Below are 25,238 nucleotides of genomic sequence, written 5' to 3'. Positions count from 1 at the left end.
CAATGGTTCTTAGCCTTCCTAATGCTTCGACCCTATAATACAATTCCTCATATTTATGATGACCTCTAACCATAAAATTACTTTAATTGCTACTTCATAACTGTGATTTTGCTACTGTTATGAATTGTAATATTTATCTGTGTTTTCTTAAGGTTTTAGGCAACCACTACGAAAGGGTCATTACACATACACACACACACACACACACACACACACACACACACACAGGTTCTTCACCCCACAGGTTGAGAACTGCTGATCTAATCATTCTATGGATACTTCTTTAGTTTATTTATACCGCATGGTCACCTTAACCAACATGTCACCTTAACCACACATTCCCTGTGTGTCAGGGAAATCACATGGCAAGCCCTTTCTTATCTTATAAAGATAATGGCTAAGTACCTAGCTGTCAAGATGGCAGCAAGCCATATGATGCTCCAAGTGAGCCACCCATCAGGCACTTACTCTTTTCCTAAATAAGAGTTGGATCCAAGTTACATACATGGTGTGCTGTGGCAAATTAAGATCATCTGTACATAAACTTTTTAACTGTTGACCCTTTTTGTTACAGATTTTAAGATAAGTTTTTATGTTTTATGTTTTATGGAATTTTATAGCCTTTTAAAAACACACTTACAGACTTTGTTAATGTTAATAAACGTTAGAGATATAAGAGGGGGTGGTATTCGGAGAGTTAAATAAAAACAAGAAAAGGAGCATGAAATAAGCAGCAGTAATGCTTCTTGGAAGTAGTTTACATTTTAGCCATTTTTAAGCACATCGTGTCTTTTCCTAGGTTGATCTCCTTTTCCCAATCACAGTCAGATGGCTGGACTAACCCAGGCAGAGACTCTGGAGGAAACTTTTAAACAAACATGCTTGCATCTGGGATAGATGAGTCAAAATCCAACCCAGAGCCAGCATTCTCAGTAGTAGAACAGCATGAAATAATGTTTCAGTGTTATCTATAACCAAAGACATTTGAATTTCTGTAAGACTGAGCCCAGTGACCTATATATTCATAACCAGTGTGCGTGTGTCTAAGGATGGGAAAAGAAGACACGAATGACTCTTAAAGATACAAGTAGGATTTTCTAGGTTTAGAGGCATAGGACCACATATAGGCCAAAAGCATAAAGCAGCAGAAGAGTTCTATAAACATGCAAGTTTGGAGGCCTTTTTTAAGTTAGCCCTCAAACAGGCCGAAGGAGTGTCTTTTGATATAGAAAACTTGGAACCCATGTTTGGGCCCAGGACCAAGGACAGACAAGGGATTGATGTTCAGCTGATCTATGTATGGAAATGGCCAAATGTGCCCGAAACATAATTAGGTGCCCCCAGTCTATACAATTCCAGGTTTAAAGAGCCACAGAACCACTGGATGGTTGTCAGGGCTTTTGACTAAACAAATGGTCTTGTAACCAGTGGAAAGTCTCCTGTATCTTCAACTAAGTGAACCTTAAGAAAGTCCCAGTAAGCCCCAAAACCTAAATAGGTACCTCTGAGTTAGATCCAACAGATTACCTTGTCCCAGTGTTTAACTATGGTACATTTGTGTTCTGATCAAATTCAGTGTGGCCCCCACCTAGTTCAGACTGTGTCTGGGCATTTCAGACAGTACAATGAAAGAGAACAAGTGGAGACAGAAAGGGAAAAGGATATGTGGTTCTGCCTGGTCCTCTCCAGCTAGAGCAGGAAGCATGTGAAAGCAAGGGAGGTTTGTCCATGAGTAGGTTTGAGCCCCCAGTGGTCTCATATTTTCTGTCTTGGGTCTTCAGCACCATATGTTATATTATTATAAAAGGCAGCTGTAGATAAAGAGAAGGAAGAAAGAGAGACTTAGGTGGGACCATGTTTATTCACAGCAATGTCTTTGTCACCCATGTGTGCACGTGACCAAAATGCCTACAAGGGAAAATGGGGTGAGGTTTCTTGTAAGTTGAAAATGGGTAGAAGTAACTTTCATAGTCCTCAAGGGAATCTGGGAAGTGTAGTCTTTCAATAGGAAACTATCAGTATGAAAAAGGTGAACAAAGATTCTACCACATCCACAAACAGAAGATCCCCCTTTTCTTCTGACAGAAAAGGGAGGGGGGATATTTTGAAGTAAGACAAAATATTCTGTCCTTAATAAGGTCTTCTCTGAGGAGAATCTTTTTATCTGCCTAACTGGCCTGGGGATGGGAGAGGGCATGAAATTGTTTTGTTTTGTTTTTTTAAGAAATATATTATTGAGCTGGCAAGGTAGCTCAGCAGACAAAGATACTTGCTGCCAAGGTTAAGCATAAAGGTTCAATCCCCAGGACCACAGCTTGGCTCCTACGAGTTGTTCTCTTGCCTGTGTATATCAACCATGGCACACTCAAAGAAGTAAACAAGCTTTTTTCTTTTTTTCTCACTTTTTATTTAGTAAAAAGAGAGTATGTTATTTAATCTAAACATTTTCAGTCATCTTTCTTTTACTTAGTAGTAGTTTAATAATTCCATAGTAGTCTGAAAACATTCATTACATGATTTCTATTCTTTTAAACTTGTTAAGGTTGGTTTCATGACCTAGCATATATCTGTCCATGGATGTTCAATCAGACCCTCAGAAGAATTTATTCTGCTATTATAAAAATGATGTGCTCCATATGTGTCAGCTATACTCAGTTGACTGATTGTGGCATTAAGTTGTGACCTCTGACTTCCTGCCTGTAAGACCTGCCCCTTTCTGATAACAAATGTCCACGCTTCAGTTAAAACACTTCAGTACAGTCATCATCTAGCAGTTTTATCAGCTCTGCCTTGTGTTCTGTGATGCTCTTGTTAGGCATACACACAAGGGCTCTGTTGTCTTAGGGGATCTCTACTTTTTTATTGTTCAGTCACCTTCCTGATCTCAGCACTCTCTGCCATCTGCTGTGTCTGAGACGAGTGTAGCTGCCTGCTCTCTCTGGCACTGGCAAGTTACATCTTTACAGCTCATTTGCCATTCATCTGTTAGTATTTATTCTGTATGAACTTCTCTAGAAGCATATGGCTTGTTCCTGTTGCTTTGTAACTGATACTACACTATTAATATTAAATGATTTTTGATGGATTACCATCTAGCATATTTGTTACTATTTTCTGTTGATTATCCTTGTTCTGTGTTCTTATTTTTGTCTCTCTCTGCCTTTGATAGTTTTGAGTAAGCAAACGATTGTTTTCCTCTTTTGTCCTCCTCTATAGTATGTCAGATGTACCTTACTTGTGTAATGGTTTTCTTCTTCTCCACCTGACTTCTTTGGCATTTCTTTTTCAGCAGGTGTACTAACAACAGATGGAATGTTTGTCTTAGAAACTCACGTCTGCTTCTTTCTTCACTTTAGAAGAATAATTTTTCAGGTGTAAAATTCTAAGTTAGTGGCATTTTTTTCTCTTACCTGTTTAGTTTGTGCCATGTGTCTTGTTCCCATGGTTTCTGAGAAGATGTATTTCTTTTCCTATTTTAGATTTAAAATTCTTTTGCTATGCTGGGCTTCATAACGCCATTTTGATGCAAGTCGGTAACACACTTGGAGCATTCAGCTTCTCGTTTCCTCAGTCATCTGCACTCAGGGAATTTTCTTCTTCAACCCCCTGAAATTTTCTTTTCTCAACATTTATTCTTTAATTTCCTTTGATTTAAAATATAGCTAATTTGGGGCTTGGGAGATGGCTCAGGGGTTAAGAGCTCTCGTCTCTGCAGAAGACCCAGGTTTGGTTCACAGCACCAACACAGTCGCTCAAAACCTTCTGAACTGTGGTGACATTCATGTAGTACACATACATGCATGCACACAAAACACTCATACAAATAAAAACAAATCTTAAAAATGTAAGTGTAGGGGTTGGGGATTTAGCTCAGTGGTAGAGCGCTTGCCTAGGAAGCGCAAGGCCCTGGGTTCGGTCCCCAGCTCCGAAAAAAAAAGAAAAAAGAAAAAAAAAAAAAAAGGAAAAAAATGTAAGTGTAATCTTGATGTCTTTAGTTTGTTTGGGGTATTTCTGCTGCTTGCCCTGTGGATCTTGCTTTACTCTCTGATATTAATTTCAGAAAAATCAGTTATTTCATAAGTTTCTTCTGTTTTGGAGGTGTTTTTGTTTGGTTTGTATTTTTTCTCTCAGTATTCCATTGTGCATATGTTACTTCTCCTGGACTTCATGGTCCTTGACTATTCTGTTTTGGTTTGTCAGTCTTTGTTCTACTTGATCTTAATTTTAGAGGTTTCTGATGAGGTTTATCTCTGTACTCAGAGACCTTTCCTTGGTCATTTCACATCTTCTAATAAGGAGATGGATAGAGGGATGGATGGATGGATGGATGGATAGATAGATAGATAGATAGATAGATAGATAGATAGATAGATAGATAGCAAATTCTATATCAAATTGCAAACTCCTTTATGGCAGAATTTATATTTGTTTTTGCTTTATTTTTCTTACAACTTTTTTATAAGAAATAAAGTAAATTTTATTAAATGAATATTACTGTAAAGTAGTATGGTAAAATAAATGTCAATAAAAGTAAAATTCAAAGGCTAGAAAAATAAACATCTATTAGGTTATTTTTTAGTCACCTGCATAACTATATTTTTATTAGAAATATATTAGTATTTAGTGAAGTCCTTGGCCTGTATCTCATCCAGCCCTAACAGTCCATCTAGAATTCTGCTGAATACATTTCTGAACACATGAGAAATGCTTCTCAACTTGTGTGTCACAACCCCCAGGGGATCAGATGTCCTGCATATCCGATATTTACATTACATTTCATAACATCATCAAAAAATCAGTTATAAAGTAGCAATGAAATAATTTTATGGTTGGGGGGTCACCATAGCAGGAGGAACTGTATTACAGGGTTACAGCCTTAGGCAGGTTGAGAACCACTGATGAGGGGACCATGACGAGACATAGTTAATAAGGCATGGATCTTGAGAGCTAATAGCAACTGTATCACAACACTAGCACTATACAGCAGATCAGGCAAATGACTGTTTAAAGAATTTTTAAAGATAGTTTTTTTTCTCTTTCCTCAAATCTGTAACTACTTACCGTAATAAATGTAGATAATTGTATCTCTATGGTATTTTTCTGAGTTTACCACATTCTTTCACTTTCTTTTAAAATTTTGTGTACTTAGTTTTTTCTTGCACAGAGATTGATCCCTGGACCTCACACTTTCTAAACTTCTGAGCCACACTCTGAGTCTTACCCACACTTACCTTTCCCCATAGCAAGAATAACCAAATATAACATATGCATTTTTCTTCAGTCATTAAATAACTTTTTTCATCTTTCTTTCCTGAGTGGCTAAAGACCTAATGTTATTGATAGATGATAGATGATAGATAGATAGATAGATAGATAGATAGATAGATAGATAGATAGATCGATCGATCAACTTATATAAGAGGAAAACACCAACTCACCTATAAAGGTAGAAACACCAAAATAATATCACCTCTGTCCTAAGTAAACCCAGATGCTAAGAACTGTGTAGAATGTAGATTTCAGGCCCTGAAATAGTATCTGCTGACTAAGATTGCTGTGACCAGAAAAGCCATATTTTTTAATAAAGGAGAAATAAATATTTCAAGAACAGCAAAAACTTAGTTTATGATCACCAAGCCATCACTGCAGAGGGAAAGGAATGCTATACGCAGAAGAGGTAGGAGTGGAGTCTCAGTCACAAGAGCATGAAGACAGTATGATTAAAGGGGTGATCAAAAAGAGCGAGCCACAGTTACTAACAGGGGAGAAATAAAGAGCAAACATTAACCCAGCCAATCAGAAACGAACCATCAGAGCTACAGGATTAGTGAACATCTCTCAGTAATCACCTTAAAGGTAAATAGCTTCAATCACCAATAAAGAGATACATCCTGGGTTAAAAAACTGGTTCAACTACTTCTGTCTCAAAAGAAAAAAACAAAACAAACAAAAACCCCAAACCATGCTTTACTGGTCAGGATGGAAAGCCAGAGGATAGCAAACAACCTGCCAAGTTAGCAGCAGCCAAAACCACGCTGGTGTAGTTCTGTTATCAGATAAAGTAGACTTCAAATCAAGGGTAGGGAGACAGAGAAAGAAAGAGTAAGGGACTAATCTGAAAGGACAGCAGAGAGGGACTGTGTGGGAGGAGGAGAGCTGGTCAGTGTTGGGCAAGCAGGAGGCCAGGACAACAGGGAGAGAGGGGATGATTGAGAACAAGGTATAGAACATACACATAGCAATGCCAGAATGAAGCCCATGGTTTTGTATGTCTTGTAAATCTTCATTCGTTCTTGAATTTATGCAACTTTTTATTGTACGTTCATTATTTGCAATGTGATGAGGAGCTCTCTGTAGTTTGGTGGAATGTCAGGAGGTCACTGAAAAAAGATACTTTTCTTCTTTAACTTTCGGTGCTTAAATCATTACATAGATGATCTGTATTTCATGTAAAATAGCTGATCTGCATTTGGATTAACTTTATAGATAACAATCTGGAAAGAGGTATGACAAAATTGTAATAACACTTTGGAGACATACAGTCCTGTACTAATTAGCGCTCCGCACGCTGCTCCTGCATCGTCTTCGGTGTGTCTAGACACCTTCCCACTTCCGGGACTTTGCACATGTTGTTTGTTCTGCCTAGCCATTTTTCTTAGTTCAGGAAATTAGGAGGTGTCATTTCTGTTGCTTTCAAATTGCCGGTAATGTTTTCTTAGAAAACAATGTATTTGTCTGTTTTATTGCTGTTTTAAAAGTCTATTTGTAAACTTGTATTTTTTTTCTGCCACAACTATTATAAAAACTAAGATTGGTGCCATCAACAAGTTTAATTATCTCAGTTTTTTACAGTAGAAAAAACTCTTTCATTACATTACCAAGAAGTTTCAAACAACTAGCATTTATAAAATTAAAAAGAAAAAAGAAAAGGAAGCTAGATCCTGTCCCAGTCCTTCTTTTTCAGTCTCCACTCCATTTGCAGGTTCATTGCAGAAGGCAGTGTTCCCAAATAGTTCTCTCTCCCACCGCTCTGCCTTTTCATTCTAGGGCTTCTTCAGCAAGCGCCTGAAAGGTTCCATCAAGAGGACCAAAAGCCAGTCGAAGCTTGACAGAAACACAAGCTTTCGACTTCCATCCCTCCGCAATGCAGACGACAGGTAGGACATGACTTGTTTAAAGCAAGGGCACGAATGGTAGAGTGGATTGTTTGCTTACCTAGTTTGAGATAGTATCTCAGTCGGCCTCAGCTCCAATTGGCCTGGAGTTCAGGATGATAAACCAAGTTGGCCTTGAATTGCAGAAATCCTACTGCTTCTGCTTCTCAAGGGGTAAAGGTGGGCACCCCATGCCGAGCATAGAGTGGATTTTCATAAGGCTCTTGAACCTTCTATACCTTTACATTAGTGACCGAACAATCTGGTACAAAATTTACCTTTTCTTGTCTTGCTTACATTGAGACAAGTTGCAAAATGTTGGCTCAGCAGTCAACCAGTGTAAAATGCATGCTAGTGCTTGGGGTGTGTAAGTTTTTAAGAGTTAGAGGTACTGTTTCCGTAAAGTAGCATTGTGCTGGTTACAGGTAGATTCTTTTTCAATCAACTCTAAGGGATAACAGACATAACTAAAAAATGTTGAGTACTATGTAGGATACATATGATGATCTTATTCAGTTTCTATAATAACTTTACATGATAAATACGTTCTGCTGATCTTATAAATGAAGAATCAGATGCACAGGGATAATAAATAATGTCCAAGGTCATACAGTTTGTAAATAGTAAAACTCAGATTCGCATGTGGGCATTTTAGTGCAAGGAGCAGCTTCCTTGCTCTTTGCTACTCTACTGGTCTGTGTGTAAAATCCATCTTTGGTTTGCAGTCACTTCAAGACGATACATAGTGGGAAGAAAGTGTGGATTTCAGTAGTTAGAACTGCTAACAGTAAATTTTACATGTTTAACTCACTAAAGATGGCATGATTGTGAGCCGCTGCGTACATGCCCATACACATCTGCATATCGCACAGCACATGGTGTTAGAGGTGATGCTGCTGGGTCAGCACAGGTTGGCCACGCCAGTGCACAGCGTTTTTTTTTCTCTCTAGGTAGTGACACTGTTTTCTGTTACTTTCCTCACAATCAGAAATTAAAATAATAGATCTATCAGGCAGAGAATTTTCAGTTTATTTTAGTATTGTCTCCATTCTGAGTTTTATCAGATCTTCTTATATGTGGACCACATAGAAAATAGTAAAATTTAAAAGTCCGTCTTGATGTATCCACTGGGACTAAGACAACTCTGTATTAGATTAGTTGTGGGTTTCTGTAATGGTCTCTGTTGCAAAGAGCTTTCTTGATGAGAGGTGAGGACTGACATATCTGTGGATATGATAATCAACGTGCTTAGGGATTACAGCAGTTTAGTAAAGTAGTTGCATAGGAGCTTCTCCAAGACCCCTGACTTCGCTAGCTCTGGGTAGTTGACTAGGTTACCAGTACCAGTTGAGTGGGCTGTAAGTCCAATTAAAGAGCTGTTGGTTACTACTCACATGTGCATATTACTACTGCAACTTCAGAGTTACCAAATGGTTAAGAGCCAGAGACTCGGAGTTTTCTGTGAGGCTGTCTTTATTAATATCAAATAGTCTGCCCCAGTGAAGAGCACGCCAGTTGATTATGCGATGCCAAATGGTCATCCCTGAAAATATGCATACAAGATGTATTATTCAGTCCAAGCAGATTATATTTAGGGTGTGTGTGTGTGTGTATGTGTGTGTGTGTACAATTAGTGAAAAATGAGACAATGTGGAAGTGAGCAAGGAGGATCATACTCGAGGGTTGGAAGTGAGGAAAGGGAAGAAGGAAATTATATTCAAAAATAAAAGTAATGAATTTTTTAAAGAGAGGAAAGAAGAAAGACAAAATAGTTGGATCTAGAACTTACCGTGTAGCTATTTTCACAATACTAATCCTGCCAACCCATGAGTAGTTCTTTAAATCCTCTGTTATTTTCTTCAGTTCCTTTCTCCAGTGTTTTAAAATTTACATTTTTAGATACCTTTCATTTCTTTAGTTAGGTTCATTCAAAATTTGTGGTGTGGTTTTGTTTTGTTGAAGCAATTATGAATGGAATTGTTTCTCTGATTTCTTTTTCAGTATATTTAACATTGGTACATAAGAAAGCTGCTGTGGTTTTGCATGTTAATTTTGGGTTCTTCCATTTTGTTAAAAGTGATAAGTAGACTTCTGGTAGAGTCTTTAGGGTCTCTTATATGTAATATATTACCTACAAGTAAGGATACTTTGTCTTAATTTTCTATATGTGTCCCTTTTATATCTTTCTCCTATTTTTGTTGTCGTTGTTGTTGTTCCAGCCAAAACTTCAGACGTTATTGAATAAGAGTAGAGAGTGGAAACTCCTGCCATTATTTTGATTTTAGTAGACATGCTTTTAGATTTTCCTCATTTAGAATAATGCTACCATATATAGCTTTTATTATGTTGAGATATGTCCCATCTGGTCTAGTCTCTGGATTTTATTAAAAGCCTCTGAATTTATTGAGATGATGTGTAATTTCTATCTGAATCCATTTGTGTGAAATACTATGTTCCTTCATTTGCATATATTGAGCCATTCCTACAATTTTGTAATGAAACCATCTTGGTGAATTATCTTTTTGTAATGAAACGATCTTGGTGAATTATCTTTTTGATGAATGGAATTCAGTTTGCTGGTATATAGTTTTTGTAGCTACATTCATCAGGGGTAGATTGATGTATTTATTTTGTTGCTGTACCTTTATCTGGTTTCAGCATTAGGGTAATACTTGGTTTGTAAAAGAGTTCAGTATATATCCTTCCTTGTTTTCTATTCTATGGAGTAGTTTGAGAGTCAGGAATGTTAGTTCTTCTGTAAAGGTCTGGTAGGATTTGTATCCACCTGGGTCTGGACTGCTTTTACCTGGGGGATGTTTTATTACTGCCTCAGTCCCATTGCTTATTATAAATGCATTTAGTTTTTCTCATCTTGGTTTAATTTGAATATGTCATATGCATCTAAAAATTCATCTGTGCATTTTACATTTTCTAGTTTAATTAAATACAAGGTTTTAGGTATGTCCTTATGATTTTCTAAATTTCTTCTGTATCTTTTAAAATGCATCCCTTTTGGTCTCTTTGTTTTTTTAATTTATTTTTATGTTTATGAGTGTTTTGCCTGCATGTATGTCTGTCTCTGTATCACAGGTGTGCTATGCCCGCTCTTCCTCCCCTTGGTACTAGAGTTACAGATAGTTGTTAACTACATATGAGTGCTGGAAATCAAACCCAGGTCCTCTACAAGAGCAATCATTGCTGTTGACTGCTGAACCAGCTTTCCAAACCTTTAATTTTATTAAACAGGATCTATTCTCTTTTTTTTATTTGGGTTACTTTAGCTAATAATTTATTGATCCTTTTCATTGAACCAGCTTTCCCTTTCATTGATATATATTCATTCTCTCTCTCTCTCTCTCTCTCTCTCTCTCTCTCTCTCTCTCTCTCTCTCTCTGTGTGTGTGTGTGTGTGTGTGTGTGTCTGTGCGTCACGTTTGTATCTGTGTGTGTGCATCTCATTACTTTCTGTGCAGATCTTACTCGCTTCATTACTGAAAGAAATGGGGTTTAGCTTGTTCTTGTTTTTCCAAAGCCATGGGATATACTGTTATTTATTTGAGAACACTCTGATTTTTTTAATGTAAGTACTTTTAGATGTAAACTTTCGTCTTAGATCTGCTTTCATTGAATCACAAGGCTCTAGTATGTTGTGTTTTAATTTTTATTCAATTCTAGGAATATTTTTCTTCTTGATTTCCTCCATTAATAATTCAAAAGTTTATTATTTAATCACCATGTGTTTGTACATGTTCTGGAGTTCTTGTTGGCTTCTAGTTTTAACTCCATTATGATGACATAGACTACAAAGGTATTTCAATATTTCGCTATCTAATGCTATTCAATTTGAGTCTCAATGTATGATCTGTTTTTGGGAAAAGTTCTATGGGCTGCTGAGAAGAATATTGATTCTTCAGTGTTGGGATGAAATATTTTGCATCAGCATCTATTAGTTCCATTTGACTTATGATAAATAACTCAATGTTTTTATTTTTGTCAGACTGTCCTGTTGTTTGGTGAGGTGGGGCATTTAAGTCACCTGCTATTATTATATTACAGTTAATATGTGGGTATATATCTTGTATTTGTCTTATGGAATTGAGTACACCCATGTTTGGTGCACGTTCTTTTTTGGCCCTCTGTTGCTATGAAAAAACCAAACTGACCAAAACCAGCTCTCAGGAAGAAAGGATTTGTTTCAGCTTTTACTTTATAGACCATCTATGATGGAAACCAATACAAGAACTCAAGGCATTAACCTGCAAGCAAGGACTGAGGCAGAAGCTGTGAAGGAATGCTGCTTACTGGCTTGTTTTCCATTGCTTGCTCAGCCTGCTTTCTTATACTACCTAGTGCCCAGGAAGAAAAAGAGATTCAATTTTAAAGGTTATACATAAATGTCTTTTTTTTTGTCTTTAAAATTACACTAGAAGCACTAATGTGAATGCTAATAGAACTAGAAAAATCTCAGTCATAAAGTACTTACAAGTGAATGATCAGATACAGTTGCTGTGCAAAAAGGATTTCTGAAGTCTTATCACTTAAGCTATAAATGAACTACTAACAGATACATAAAGTAGTAAGCACTTGAACAAGATGCATTTTCCCCCTCACATAAAAGTCCAAGTCTGCCATTCTCAGGATCTTCAAGGAGCTCTTAATGAACACAAGATAATTGCTTTAACTTTGGGTATGACATCCATGTTTCAGACATCAGAAAAGGGGGATGAGTTATCACACTTTTAAAGCATTTTCATGAAACGGTCAAAGGACCTTTGGTTATTCATTACTAACTTATTTTTGCAAGGGAATCTGGAAATTTTTATGTTTGGTTTTACTGTACCCCCAGTAATGCAAGGATCAGTTCTTAAATTCAGAGAAAAGGATAGATAGTGAGAAATAGTCAGCTAGCTAGCATTTGCCATTAATGGTTAGTTTAGCACAGATACTCCCAGAATTCTGGAAGAGTTTGGCCTGCCCTACTTTAGGAGACTTGTACTCAAGATAATACTTACCATGTACATTGGGAAAATGAAAGTTCCCCAGAGAGATTTATAGTAGTGATGTTTGTGTTTCTCTGTTAAAATCCTAACTGGTTAGTACATGCCAGATAAAAACATATCCATACAAATAATGGATATAAATGTATACGGCAGCATTATTCACAGTGATTATGATTACCAAATGACCATCGACTGATGCATTTACAAACATAATATATCCACATAATATTAGTCATCCACAAGAGAGAATGGAATACTAATGTGTGCTACCATGCACCTGACTGTTTAACCTTGAAAGCATGAAAATTGAAAGAAGCTTGTCATGGACTATAGACATAGCCTAGGGCTACATACTGCCTTTCATACATTTCATTCTCCCAATCTAGATGTTAAGTGTTGTCTTGAATACTAATTCTAAATATTGTGTTTCCACTTGTAGAATATGGAAGTATCAAGAATAGGAAAATGCATTAGAGATTAATAGTTGTCAAAGACTGAAGATGTGATATAGAAAAAGCCAATGAAAGGAATAACTGCAGAGGGGTTTTGACTTTTGTTTTCAGTGGCTGAAAAGATTTTAGGCCTAGATTGTGATAATGACTGCATAAATCTGACTGTACTAAAAACTGTGTAAACTTAAAATGGGTAGATTGTGTTGTATGTGAATTACATTTTAATAAAGATGTTTAAAGAAAAGAAAGACAGCTGGCCAGGAAGTACTCTGCAATCCAGCTCATTAGTCTGTGAGCTCATTCCAGGAACAGAGTTTCCACTGAGCTTTTTAATGCTTTGCTCTTAAACATATAACCAAATGTCTTATAAATACCAAAGGAATACTCCAAAATGAAAGACAGAGACCAAAATAACCAGGTAGAAAGAGTAATGTTCAGGGGGAAAAAAACTTCACAAGTAAAATAAATGAATATTTTCCAAAACAACTAGAAAGAACTTGAAAGATAATATGAAAGATAAAGTCAGTATTGGAGGAAGTATGACAGAAGATGGACGAATCAGACTGGCAAGATGGCAGAAGCCAGTGAGGGCACTTTCCCACAGGACCTGGTTTCATCCCTAGAGCATTCATGATGGGAAGACAGAACACATTTTTACAAATGGCCTTCTGACTTCCACATCCCCCTATACGGCAATAAATAATATAAAGAATGAAAGAGTCCATGAACAATATTATAGAAAAGGGAACAAAGACTTCAGGGAGACAATTATCAAAGGAATAACAGAAGAAAATGTTCCCAGATAAGAAAACAAATGTCGCTGGGGATTTAGCTCAGTGGTAGAGCGCTTACCTAGGAAGCGCAAGGCCCTGGGTTCGGTCCCCAGCTCCGGAAAAAAAAAAAAAAAAAACAAATGTCCACCCAGATTCTAGTACTGTAAATGGTAAAGGCCCCTAAACAGAGGCATATCAGTCTGTAACATCACAGAATATCAGATCACCAAGGTTTGGAGGGGCTGTTTGTTTGTTGCATGCAAAGAATTGGGCGTAGAGAGCATGGTGGTGAAATGGGACCGCATTCTAATTTTTGGTAAAATTACTAAAAACCACAAGTCTGGGGGAACATATCTTTAAAGTTATAAGAATAAATATTTTTAGCTTAGTTCTCTTAAGTTCTTAAATGTCAAACTGAGGAGTGTGGCTCTAGTCTATGAACGGTAATGAACCTTAAACAGTCCTCAGCAAACGACGTAGAGCAGTGTTGTGGTTGAACAAACCCAGCACTGTAGAGTTTGGAACTCCAGATCATGGAGACCATGTTTGGGAGGCCAATTATCATAAAGTTACTGTGAGATATAATGAAGGCTTTAAGGAAGATAATTGGAAGTGGAAATGCAAAGTCAAAAGACAGGATACGAGGAGCACTTTAAAGAGAAAAACAATAAAATGTTACAAAGTCATCATTTAAAAGACATCAAATCATTTAAAATCTAGCAAAATCATTTCCTATGATTCATATTGGTTATATTTTGACATTGAAAGTGTGCATGTGAGAAGGCATGGGACCATGAAAAGACTGATTGTTTTGTAAGTGCCTTTTGCTCAAAGGCACTTAAAATCAGGGAATGATGAAAAACATTGCCAGATTTCAAGGACTTGTTGCCACTGCAATCGTTTGGGTTTTGGGTGAGTAGACACAAGAACTGAACTCTAGTACCATCCTAGCTTTACATTACGGTCTGTGGACCTGGTTCTATCCTGCTTCTTTGAGGAATGCTTCAGGAAGTTTTCATCTCTGAAGAGGTTCTCACCTATAGATTGATTCAGGAAGTTCTATAAAAATTAGCAAGGGCATGAAGGCCAGACAGCGGTCACATCAGGGATCTTTCTCTGTCACTATCCGCCATATTTTTTTAAACAAGGTCTCCTCTTAAACCTGGAGCTCACCAGTTGGCTAACTGCAGTTCTGTCTGTCATTGAGACCATAACCATGCACCCCTGTGCCCAGTCCGTTTATATGGTACAAGGTTACAGAATTCAGTTCTCCAGACTTAAACAGCAAGCACTTTACACACTGAGGCATCTCCCCAGTCCATTCTGAGAAGAAACTTTGTTATTCTGGTCTCTTCACAACTACAAAGAACATTCGTAAGATTTTCGTACTGGCAACCATTAGAAATCAGGCATGCAGACCATTCCTAAAGTCTTAACATTCTTGTTCTACTTAAACCTTACCCCATTTCCCCTACCTATATATATTATAGAGAACAGTTTTCTCAAAATTCATTCTGACAAAAGTCTTGACTTTTCCAATCTCTGGCCATTCTCCGTAGTCTTGATCTAATTGAGGGGTTCAAAGTAGTGGAACTAGTCCTAAAACATTTTCTTTATAAACACTACTTTTTGTCTGGTACCTCTCTTTGGCATAGTTCCTCTTTATCTCAGTATCACGAAGGAGATTTCAATTGTAATATCTTACTGCATGTGTGTACTTTTAATAAATCATTAGCATAGCATGCAAAATGCAACAACATGGCCCAGTCCTTCCCTAACTCTCAACATGATCTCTTATCAACCCCACAGACTCTTACATTTACAATAATTCCCATGGTATTTTGCATTGTTGTTCTGTTTTTGAGTGTGTTCTCTCTTCTCAAATAACATTCCCTGTTCCTATGCTCCGCCCTGAGCCTGGCTCATGTGCTAAAATACCATGACTTGTCTAAGCCCTTAGTCTATCTAACCATTGACCGCCCATGTAGATGACTTATCATAGCACCAACTATATTGTATTAGATATACACCTGTATTTCTGCTTGCTGTACACCTTGCATTCTGATAATCGTGGTTCATAGGTGTTGTAGCTGGCTAGGATTATTTAATTTGCTTATCTCCCTTGGCAGCTTGCATAGCATTTTCTGGAACCATAAAAGCTAGACCACAGGAAAGAGGCTTTCAGGTCAGCTATAGCTCAAGGAACATAGTAAAAGAGTAGGGCCAGAATCTCAGGAAGAAAAAGACAGAAACAGTCATATCAATGCACATTTTAATGTGGAAGAGAGAAATTTTACTCCTAGATTAAGAATTACAGGTAACTATTGACTACTGGAAGCAGAATTAGTCTCTCTCAAGGATGAGTCTCCTTATTGTTTGCCTAGTGCAAAGTGATCAGTCTTGAAACCATATACACAGTGTGTGTGTGTGTGTGTGTGTGTGTGTGTGTGTGTGTGCGTGTGTGTGTGTATATGTGTCTGTACACATATAATGAAAAAAAGAGAGGATAGCAACTTGAGAGTGAGGAAGCCTTAGGGTTCTGGGAAAGGTAACTGCAGGATGGGGCAGGGGTTAAGGAGAGGAAAAGGAGGGGAAAAGTGACATTCTATTTCAATTAAAAGTATTTTTAAAAAGAATTTCCACCCTTCATCTGGTTATTAGTTGAGTTGGATTCTGGGTGTAATTTGGTTTATTTATATGTCCGCTTAATTCAGCATATCTGTGTTTATATTTATTTGATTGGTACTAGTAGATTATAATACATTTGCAATTTAAGGACCAAGAAAGGTATATTATAAAATGGTACGGTTTCTTTTAATTTTCTACTTCTCTAAATGTACTTTGATTTTTCTAGTCTCTTTCTATGCCCCCTTTATTGAATGTGCACATGAATACATGTTGAAGTTGCTTTGTTTCATGTTTCTGTGGGATGGAGAGCCATGAGGTTTTTATTTCAAATGATGACTCAGACTGCAGAAACCCTCCCTATTTTATGGGTAGCTTCTAGGCTCATCAGACCATCCTGTCTGTCTGGAGACTTGAGAGGAGTGAGAAGGAAAGTCTGCATTATGTACTGTGCTTCCATAAGCAGCTATGTGTGGCTAACATAAAAAGCAACAGCATAAGCAGTAAGGACTGGCTTCAATACAGACACGGGCCTATGCAGATGGAGCTGTGGAGGCTCAGACAGCGGGTTTTGAGTGCACAGTAGAACCCTAGTTAGTGAGTGCTATATAAAGCCTGAGAGGGAAAGCCAAAGTTACAATACAGGACACTTAGATGGTTTTCAACAGATAGAATCCCTTGGAAATGTTCACGATGTATCTGATCAGTAGAATCCAGGAAACAGGGAAAAAAATCTTTTCTTATTGTGAAATCTCAGTTTTAAAATGTGTTGAAAATGTTGAGATACCCAGGTTTGCTAATTACTCTTTGGGACATTTTCAGAGTGACTGCCTTAAAACGCATAGTGGTTAAAACAGGAGTGCCCTGCAGTACTCAGCTCCTGGCTCAGCGTCTCTTCAAGAATTCAGTGACACAGTTCAGAGTCATAACTGCCAACCAAGCAGAAACTCACCTGCACTGAGTCCAAGATTTGTGTGGCAATAAGCATTTTTAATTAAAAGTTTCCCAATTCCTAAATTTGGAACGGAATCTGTAAACATGTGGCAGATTGAGCTAGCCAACCAAGCATTATTGGAGCTGTTGGAAAATATGGCTTTAAAAAATTGGATGGGTAAGCTGAGAAAATCCAGCTGTGTTTATTTCAAATCACACTAATCAGGGTTCTTTTACTCTTTTCCTTCTGCACGAGTGCATCTACTGGTTTGTGTGTGACAGCGCCCCATCCCCCAGCCATTCACTTTTCTAAGACCGATTTTAAGTAGTGATGAATGTTGACGTAATGTAACAGGCATTTACTACGGTAACAGAAAGCCTCTCTTGCCTGGTAGTTTATATTCTCAATAAGTCAGCAAGTAACCTTCATCAACAATTAGATTTTTAACCCATGCTAACCCTATCCTCACAGTCCATAAATTGACTAAATGTAGATTATGGCATTCATTAATTCAATGTAAAAAATCAACCTCTAAGAAGCTATTTCCCAGTTAAATTAAAGAACAGTCCCATTGGAACCCTGGATTATTCCTCTACGATGCTTATTCTATTGGTACAGGGCAAAGGAGAGCAGTCAGGAGAAGAACCTGGCCAGCAGTCAAGGAATGCACATTATCTACTTTTAAGGCCAAGTCAGGTTTCTTGATGAAAGTCCTTGTCAGGCTCACCTTGGAAAAGTTGCTTTAAACTCATTATTCTCCCAATAAATCCCCATTCTGTTCCATTAGAGGAGCAAACTGGTGGCACCAAGCTCTAAAACTCAATAATTAGAAGATCTGTGGAAAATCAATTCATGTGAAGACACAGGAAGAAGTAAACATGATTAGAGGTGACCTGGGGTTTCTAATGCCATATTGAAATACTGCCTCCTTCCCTGCTCTTGCCCTGAGACATCCCCAGGCTGTTTGATCTTCTGTTTACTGTAATCATGCTTCTGTGGGAATTACTTCTCAGAGACACTATCTTCTCAATAGAGGAAGAGCTTGTTTATTTATTCAGTAGTAAGGTTGGACATATTAGACTTTGGCTATCGATTCATGTATGTGTATATCCACATTTTGAACTATAGAAGATTCTGAACTATATATTAAATATTTAAATTTCAGTAAGTAGCATTTTAAATTATAATTCCAGATGGCTTGATTAGAATGAATTTTTATAGCTGCTATTAGAAGTTAGACTATACTGGAAGAATATTGAAAAATACTGTATTTAACTTATTTTAAAGTTAGAAAATAACTTTAAACCAAATAAATCATGCAAAAAAAAAAGGCTTCTACTAGGATGGGCACTGCAAAGGAAATACCAGGTATGAGAGATTGTACTTGCAAACAGAAATATAGTGACTATCTAGTGGGAGGGTAGCTGGCAATCAAATGAAACAAGCATCCTACATCTGTCCGTAAGTAGTTTTTAATAAGAGATCATTCTCCACTTCCAGAGTTGCCTTTGACTGAGAATTTAATGGGACTGGGCCCTCGCTGTTCCTTCCCTGCTGTTTGAAGCAGTCACCTTCGCCACAGTTACAGAGCATGCTCCCTGAGCCCTGCCAGCTGCAGCTTCTCCCTGCTGCCTTCCAGCTCTAATCTCCTTAAAGGTGTAGCACCATGGCAACAGGCCCAGCCTAGAGCCCTGGAACCTTGTTTGTGTTACCTGAGGGGCTAGATGCAGCCTGCAGGGACAGAGGGACATCACCTGCACTGCAGGCCTTGGGTAGAGAGGACGTGTTCAGTTGTTTGTGCTTCTGTCCTGCAACTGTTGAAGACTTGAGTAACACCTGAAAGGCTTTTTATGCGGCATCAGTAACTGGAGGCATCAGGGAAATCATATTCAGTTGCTTCCTGTCTTCTAAAGAGACTCTTCTGAGATGTAGTCAGGAAGTGACTTGCTACATACCGGGACATGTGGCACCGCTATGGTTTGGGGCTGCACTGCCAAGTGGCTGTACAGTTGCTTCATGTAGGTAGACATTTATTTTGTTTTAAATAAAAGCAATTGATATTTTAATTTTTTGGAGATTATAAAAAATAAAAGAAACTTTGTTATGACACCTTATACTTTAAATATATCTTGGTCTTTCCCCGTGATCTGATCATCCCTGAGCTAGAGCGGTTTTCCTCCAGCAGTTCCTGAGAAAGATAGCTAGAATTGTTTTCTGTTTGTTTAGTGAAGACTGTGGTGTTCTGTTTCTTCAATCTGGCTTCTCGAGAAATTCAGTGTATTGAGAAGGGCTGCATTGTGATAAGTTACACACTTAGTTATTTATAATTGTATTGTACTGTATTTACCCCACATAACTTCAAACATGTTTTCTTATCCAGAGCAAAGAGAAACGAATACAACTGTTGCTTTGTCATATTTTATGTACACTATTTTTTGGTGGCTTTTGTCCCTTTTTGTACATACTTTGCATTATTAATAGGAAATACTATGTTGCCTTTTTTACTTAAAAAAGATTGTTATCAGAACACAGTATTTTTCAGCCTAAACTTTAGATGGTGATTATTGTTTGTTGGTTTGCTTTTGTTGTAACAGCAGGCTAACTTATCCTTAATGCTTAAGAGTTTCCTATTTACAGAGTTTATCTGAGTAGAGTGGAGACAGAAGATAGTGACCCTAGTGTGAGTTTCCACTATCGTATTGTTTAATAATTTAGACCCTTCTGGCAGTAAGTACTAAAGCTCTCTTCCGTGTTATCCTTGTTCCTAGTAAATGAATAAAACTGCTTAAAACCTTTTATCAAAACAAATGTCTTTTACATAGACATTTCTTTTTAGACCTATTATTAAGACCTTCTACTTGAAGCATATGGTTGTTTCAGTTAAGAAGTATTTGTATTGATCAAAACTGCATGGCCATACATTTCTGAGTTCATGAAAATTGTATTCCATCATGTTTGGTTCCCTGATTTTATAATTTACAGTAGGAAGACGGTGAAGTACTAGCTCCTGTAGTGACAGGGGCTGGGATGCCTAACAACCTACACTCAGCCAAGATGCCTGCCAACAGTGCGAGCCGTCTGCAGACTTTGGCTTTTTTTTTTTTTTTTAATTCTATGAGAAGTTTCCTCAAGGCATTCTATTCTTTATTCATATTTATGCTGCAAAGCATGTATGGAAGTCAAAGTTTACAGAAGAGAATTCCATATTAAGATGGTAACCAGACTGTTTGAAAGACACTCTTGTGCTGAAAAGTTTGTCTTTCTCGCTGTCACTCTGACTACTCCTGCCTGCTTTCTCTTGCTGGATGTGTGGGGTGGGGGTGAGATCTACTATCACACAAGGAAGCAAGCTGAGATGATCCAAGAAGATGATTTGTATCCTCAGCAAGAATGTCTTTCGACAGTACTTCTGCATAAAAAGTGATATGCACTTTTATGTATACCACATGTATGTGGTTGCTAATACTCTTAATATCATAGGATATTTGTTCCTCCTTTATTTCTTTCCCTTCCACTTTTGTGCATTTTTGTTCGTCTCCTTTCATCAGATCTCATGTGACACTGCCTTAAGTCTCTTGTACTTTTAGGTCTCGTGGTCTGCCTAAACTGAAGGAGTCACGTTCCCATGAGTCCCTGCTGAGCCCATGCAGTGCGGTGGAGTGTTTGGATCTTGGGAGAGGAGAGCCGGTCTCAGTGAAGCCACTGCACAGTAGCATCCTTGGACAAGACTTCTGCTTTGAGGTAAAACGGGGAGAAAAACATAGAAAGAAGGGAGAATAGTTGGTAATGATTTAATAGTTTCACTACCATGTTTCTGATTTGATCATCTTAACTAGTTTTCAATTCTTGAATTTTTTTTTCTTGAAAGGGAACAGTTAAAAATCTGTTAATAGAATTATATTTGCAATTGAAGTTATTAATAATTCTCATGCCTTTGCTTTCAAAAACATGAGCACTTAGTACATTCTCTGTATAGGTTACAGATGAACTATAGCTTCTCAGACTATTATGCTAATCTTTAATATTGATAAAGATACCATATACTAGTATTTAATCCTTAATTTTAAGGGAATTTTGAGAAAAACTCACCAAAATCACAGTTTTATAACTATAACATGAACAGTTCTTGACCAAGGACCATATTTTGTTCTTGTAATCTCCTGTGTGTTCCTAGATCAACAGCCTCATTTCAGGTCCTCACTGCCCTTCTGAATTAGGAATCACTAGAGCACACTGTCTGATCTGATTTATAGTATTAATGAACTGAGAGTGATAGAACACAGCAGTTTGAGCAGGTCATTTATATGTTTTTATAATTAATAAGAATAAGGTTATTGTTGTTATTATTACTATTATTGAAAATCTCTTGAACTTTTACTTGTGGAGCTCAGTTCAGTAGACTTTATTATGGACATAGTATACTATGTCCAGTGTTATAAATGTCTAGAAATCAGGGTTAGTTGCCTCCTGGAGGAGAAATGGATTCCAAAGAGTGATTCAGTTGTACTGATGCTTTCAACTTCATTTAGTAGCCTTCTGGTAGCATTGTAATGAACCAATCAGAAGAAAGCAATGATTTTATAAACATTTTCACTTTTTAGTTAATTTTTATTAGTTCAAATGAACATATTCATTTACAAGTTATTTTAGATGTGTCAAATTTTCTTAGTGTTGTATTTTTCTGAACCATAGGCAAGCTAAATTGTAAATGAGCTTTGTTCTCATAGCTCAGAAGTATGCATGCTACTTAGAGATTAAATTTTAAGTAAAGGTATGACAAAGCTAAAACAATTGTTTTAGTTTTACATGGGAAGATTTGAGTTCCAAACACGTCCCTAAACTATCGAAATTACAAGATAAATCTCTCTCTCTCTCTCTCTCTCTCTCTCTCTCTCTCTCTCTCTCTCTCACACACACACACACACACACACACACACACACACACACACACACACACACACACAACAGAGAGAGTCTTACATCATCTCTAATCTTTGTGTTGAAGGTCACCTACTTAAGTGGAAGTAAATGCTTTAGCTGTAACTCCGCTTCAGAGAGAGATAAGTGGATGGAAAACCTTCGAAGGACAGTTCAGCCAAATAAGGTAATGGTGGCTTTGAATGACAAAAATGCGTCACAAACAGTACATTTATACCACCCCATCTAAGACATATGGACCATGTCAGAAGAGAAAACAGAAGTATAAATGCAGGAACACTAAAGAAGGATTGAGAAGCACACAGCCAGTGTTCTCATCACCTCAGAGCTGGTATGGTAACAACCCACACAAAGCTGGGTCTGTCCTGTCAGCAATCAGTCATGCCTCACAAGAGTCTCAAAGGCCCTACCCCTCCCTGCTGAACTGTTGGCTACTTACAGATTTAGGGGAAGAGCAATTGCAGGTTTCAGTTCTATACCCACCACAGGAGCCCTAGTAGATGACTCTAAACACATGGCTATACATATTTTCTTGATTAAACTCAGTGGGTCTCAGGGCGGGGTGGTAAAAGGAATTTGTAAGGAGGGGAATAATGAAGGTGAGAAGAAATTTAAAATGCACATTATACATGTATGAAATTGTTAGAACCAATTCAATAAAAGTCATTTTAATACATCACTTTGTAAGCAGCAAGTCAATGAAAGACAAATGTTATAATATCTTGATTTTATAAATCTTTGTAACTTTTCGTTATTGAAGCAGGGTCTCAGTGTGTAACCAAGACTGGTCTTAAACTTGCAGCAATTTGTCCCAGCCTTGCAAGTGCTGGGATTGTAAGCCACCACATCTGGCTTAGAGCGTGACAGTTTTAAAAGACAGTATAGGCTATGACATTTTGTACTGAAAATAATCTTACTGGAGAATGATATTGTCATTTTACTAATGTGAATGCAGAGACAGAAAAGCTAGGTGACATGCTCTGCCAGAAGAAGGCAAGGTTGTTAGCAGCTTTTTTTCCTATTAATTTTTTTCCTAGTAATTTCCTAGAAATTACTCCAGCCTCATATAGCTGGCTATGGAGAACTTAAATGCTGATATTTTTTAACCCAAGTAAAACAGAAAATATGTGGTTCTGTAAGATTCTTTTAAAAGTATTTTTGATTACATTTATTTGTTTATGTACAGTGTGTGTATCAGACAGGAAGACAGACAGACTGACAGACAGACAGACAGACAGACAGAATGGGAGTGATGAGCACAGGGAAGTCAGAGGAGAATCTGCAGGAGTTGCTTCTTTTCCTTCCACCATATCTGTCCCGGGATCAAAGGCAGGTTGTCCAGCTTGGCAGCAGGTGCAGCTAATGACCACCTCACTAGTGCAAGACTCTTCTGCAGAGCTCTGTGATCCTAAGCAGTGAGGTGGGGTTCCTCTTTCTATATGCTGGCTGTTCTTAGCAGAGGACCATTAGTAATCAGCATTATTCTGAGAAGAAAGCATTTTCTTTCTGATATGTCAGCTTTAAATTCAACTTCGTTGTCTCTCTTTAGGATAATTGTAGACGAGCTGAAAATGTTCTCCGTTTATGGATCATTGAAGCCAAGGACCTTGCCCCTAAAAAAAAATATTTCTGCGAACTGTGCCTTGATGATACCCTCTTTGCTCGTACAACCAGCAAGACCAAAGCAGACAATATTTTCTGGGGTGAACATTTTGAATTCTATAGCCTTCCGCCTCTTCATAGCATCACCGTTCATATTTATAAGGATGTGGAAAAAAAGAAAAAAAAGGACAAGAATAATTATGTAGGGCTAGTCAACATCCCCACTGCCAGTGTGACTGGTCGCCAGTTTGTAGAAAAATGGTACCCAGTGAGTACACCCACACCCAACAAAGGAAAGACAGGAGGACCTTCTATTCGGATTAAGTCACGTTTCCAAACTATCACCATACTGCCTATGGAGCAATACAAAGAGTTTGCAGAATTCATCACCAGCAACTACACCATGCTGTGCTCTGTTCTTGAGCCAGTAATTAGTGTGCGGAATAAGGAGGAGTTGGCGTGTGCCTTAGTACACATTCTTCAAAGTACTGGCAGAGCCAAGGTAAGTCAAAAGGGGTATCTTCCCTTAAAGTTCTTCCTTACCATGTACAAGGGAAAAAGAAGCTTTTCAGAAAAAGAAAAGGGAATTAGGGGTGACTTAAGAAAACCTATTTGCAGATCTAAAAGAGACTGAGATTTTTAACTAAAGTGAGACCGGAGAACTAGCAAATACTTACTTCTAATTGTTTTTTTCATGAGGTAGGTAACATGGATGTAGTTGCTATAATAACCCCACAACATATTCAAACTCTGGTGTTATTGTTGTTTTCTCTTTGAAGCATGGTCTCACCATATTACTCATGTCTAGCCCCAAACTTGTGATCCTCTTGCCTCAGCCTCTCAAATCCCAGAATAAAAGGTATGATACAGGTGTGTACCATCATGCCTAGCTAAAGTTTTTCTGCAATCTTTCTGGAGTACTTTCTGACTGTTTATTAAGGTTAACTGCTAACTGTATCCCTGTGGTACAGAAGGAGATATTCAAGAAATGTGCGAAGTGTAAATCTTCATGGAATTAAAATCTGAATCTGAACTGAGAACACCAAGGAGTGTTGTGCAGTTACTTGGCAGCTGTTTCTTGGTAATCTTTCTTCTAAGTGGAGATGAAAACTGGGAAGATAAAATAGCACCCAACATGTGCCGGTAACTGTTAGATGCTGAAGTGTGTCCTTACTATATGTGTTGGACAAAAACAAACACCATTCTTGGCCTCATGGAGCTTTCAGCTTCTGGGTCACACAGTATTAAGTAACTGAACAGTAAACCTGTGATTATAGAGACGTGCAGAGGGCAAAATGGAAAATAGTACTACGGAAGTGTGCGAAGGACGGGATAGCAGGTGAGGTGCTGGAGTAATCTTGGTCCAGGAGGAAGCAGTATATGAACTAAGATCTAAAGGTTTCTAGAAATTTGTTTTATGATATGGCAGAGGTGAGAGTGGGAGAACAACTGCGAACAGCATTTGCAAACATTTCTTGTAGTGAATAAAAGACGTTGTATGTAGAAAGGCTATGCGAGCTAAAGGACAGAAGAACCAGAGCAGCGTGCAGAGACTGGAGCAGAGAGAGTGCACTGGGTACGGTGGGGGCAGGGCAGGGAAGAGAACTTGGAGATGCATTCAGAAAATTTTCAAAAGTGCATTAGAAAATGTGAAGGAATTCAGAAAATAAATTTGCAGCTGGCGATACATAAGCTTTGTGTCCTGTCTGCCTTTTCTCTTTCCGTGGAATTTGGTGACTTAGTTTTAAAGCAGTGTTCCCA

The 25,238-nt window shown here is 37.8% G+C and overlaps 1 protein-coding gene across 8 annotated transcripts in view; it reads left to right on the top strand.

Annotated features, from left to right (window-relative positions):
- Rasal2 (RAS protein activator like 2) overlaps positions 1-25,238 on the top strand; it is a 293,935-nt gene that overhangs the window by 224,389 nt on the left and 44,308 nt on the right. For all 8 annotated transcript variants that reach the window (XM_087580925.1, XM_087580924.1, XM_087580930.1 and 5 more), the window contains 4 exon segments: positions 7,048-7,157; positions 20,525-20,678; positions 21,943-22,041; positions 23,425-23,979. In XM_087580925.1, the coding sequence (XP_087437051.1) occupies positions 7,048-7,157; positions 20,525-20,678; positions 21,943-22,041; positions 23,425-23,979 (918 nt within the window).

This window comes from Rattus norvegicus, chromosome 13 (assembly GCF_021556685.1).
Source record: "Rattus norvegicus strain SHRSP/BbbUtx chromosome 13, alternate assembly SHRSP_T2T, whole genome shotgun sequence".
In the NCBI taxonomy this organism is placed as follows: domain Eukaryota; kingdom Metazoa; phylum Chordata; class Mammalia; order Rodentia; family Muridae; genus Rattus; species Rattus norvegicus.
The sequence above is the reverse complement of the archived record's forward strand: the minus strand, read 5'-3'. Positions and strand labels throughout refer to the sequence as shown.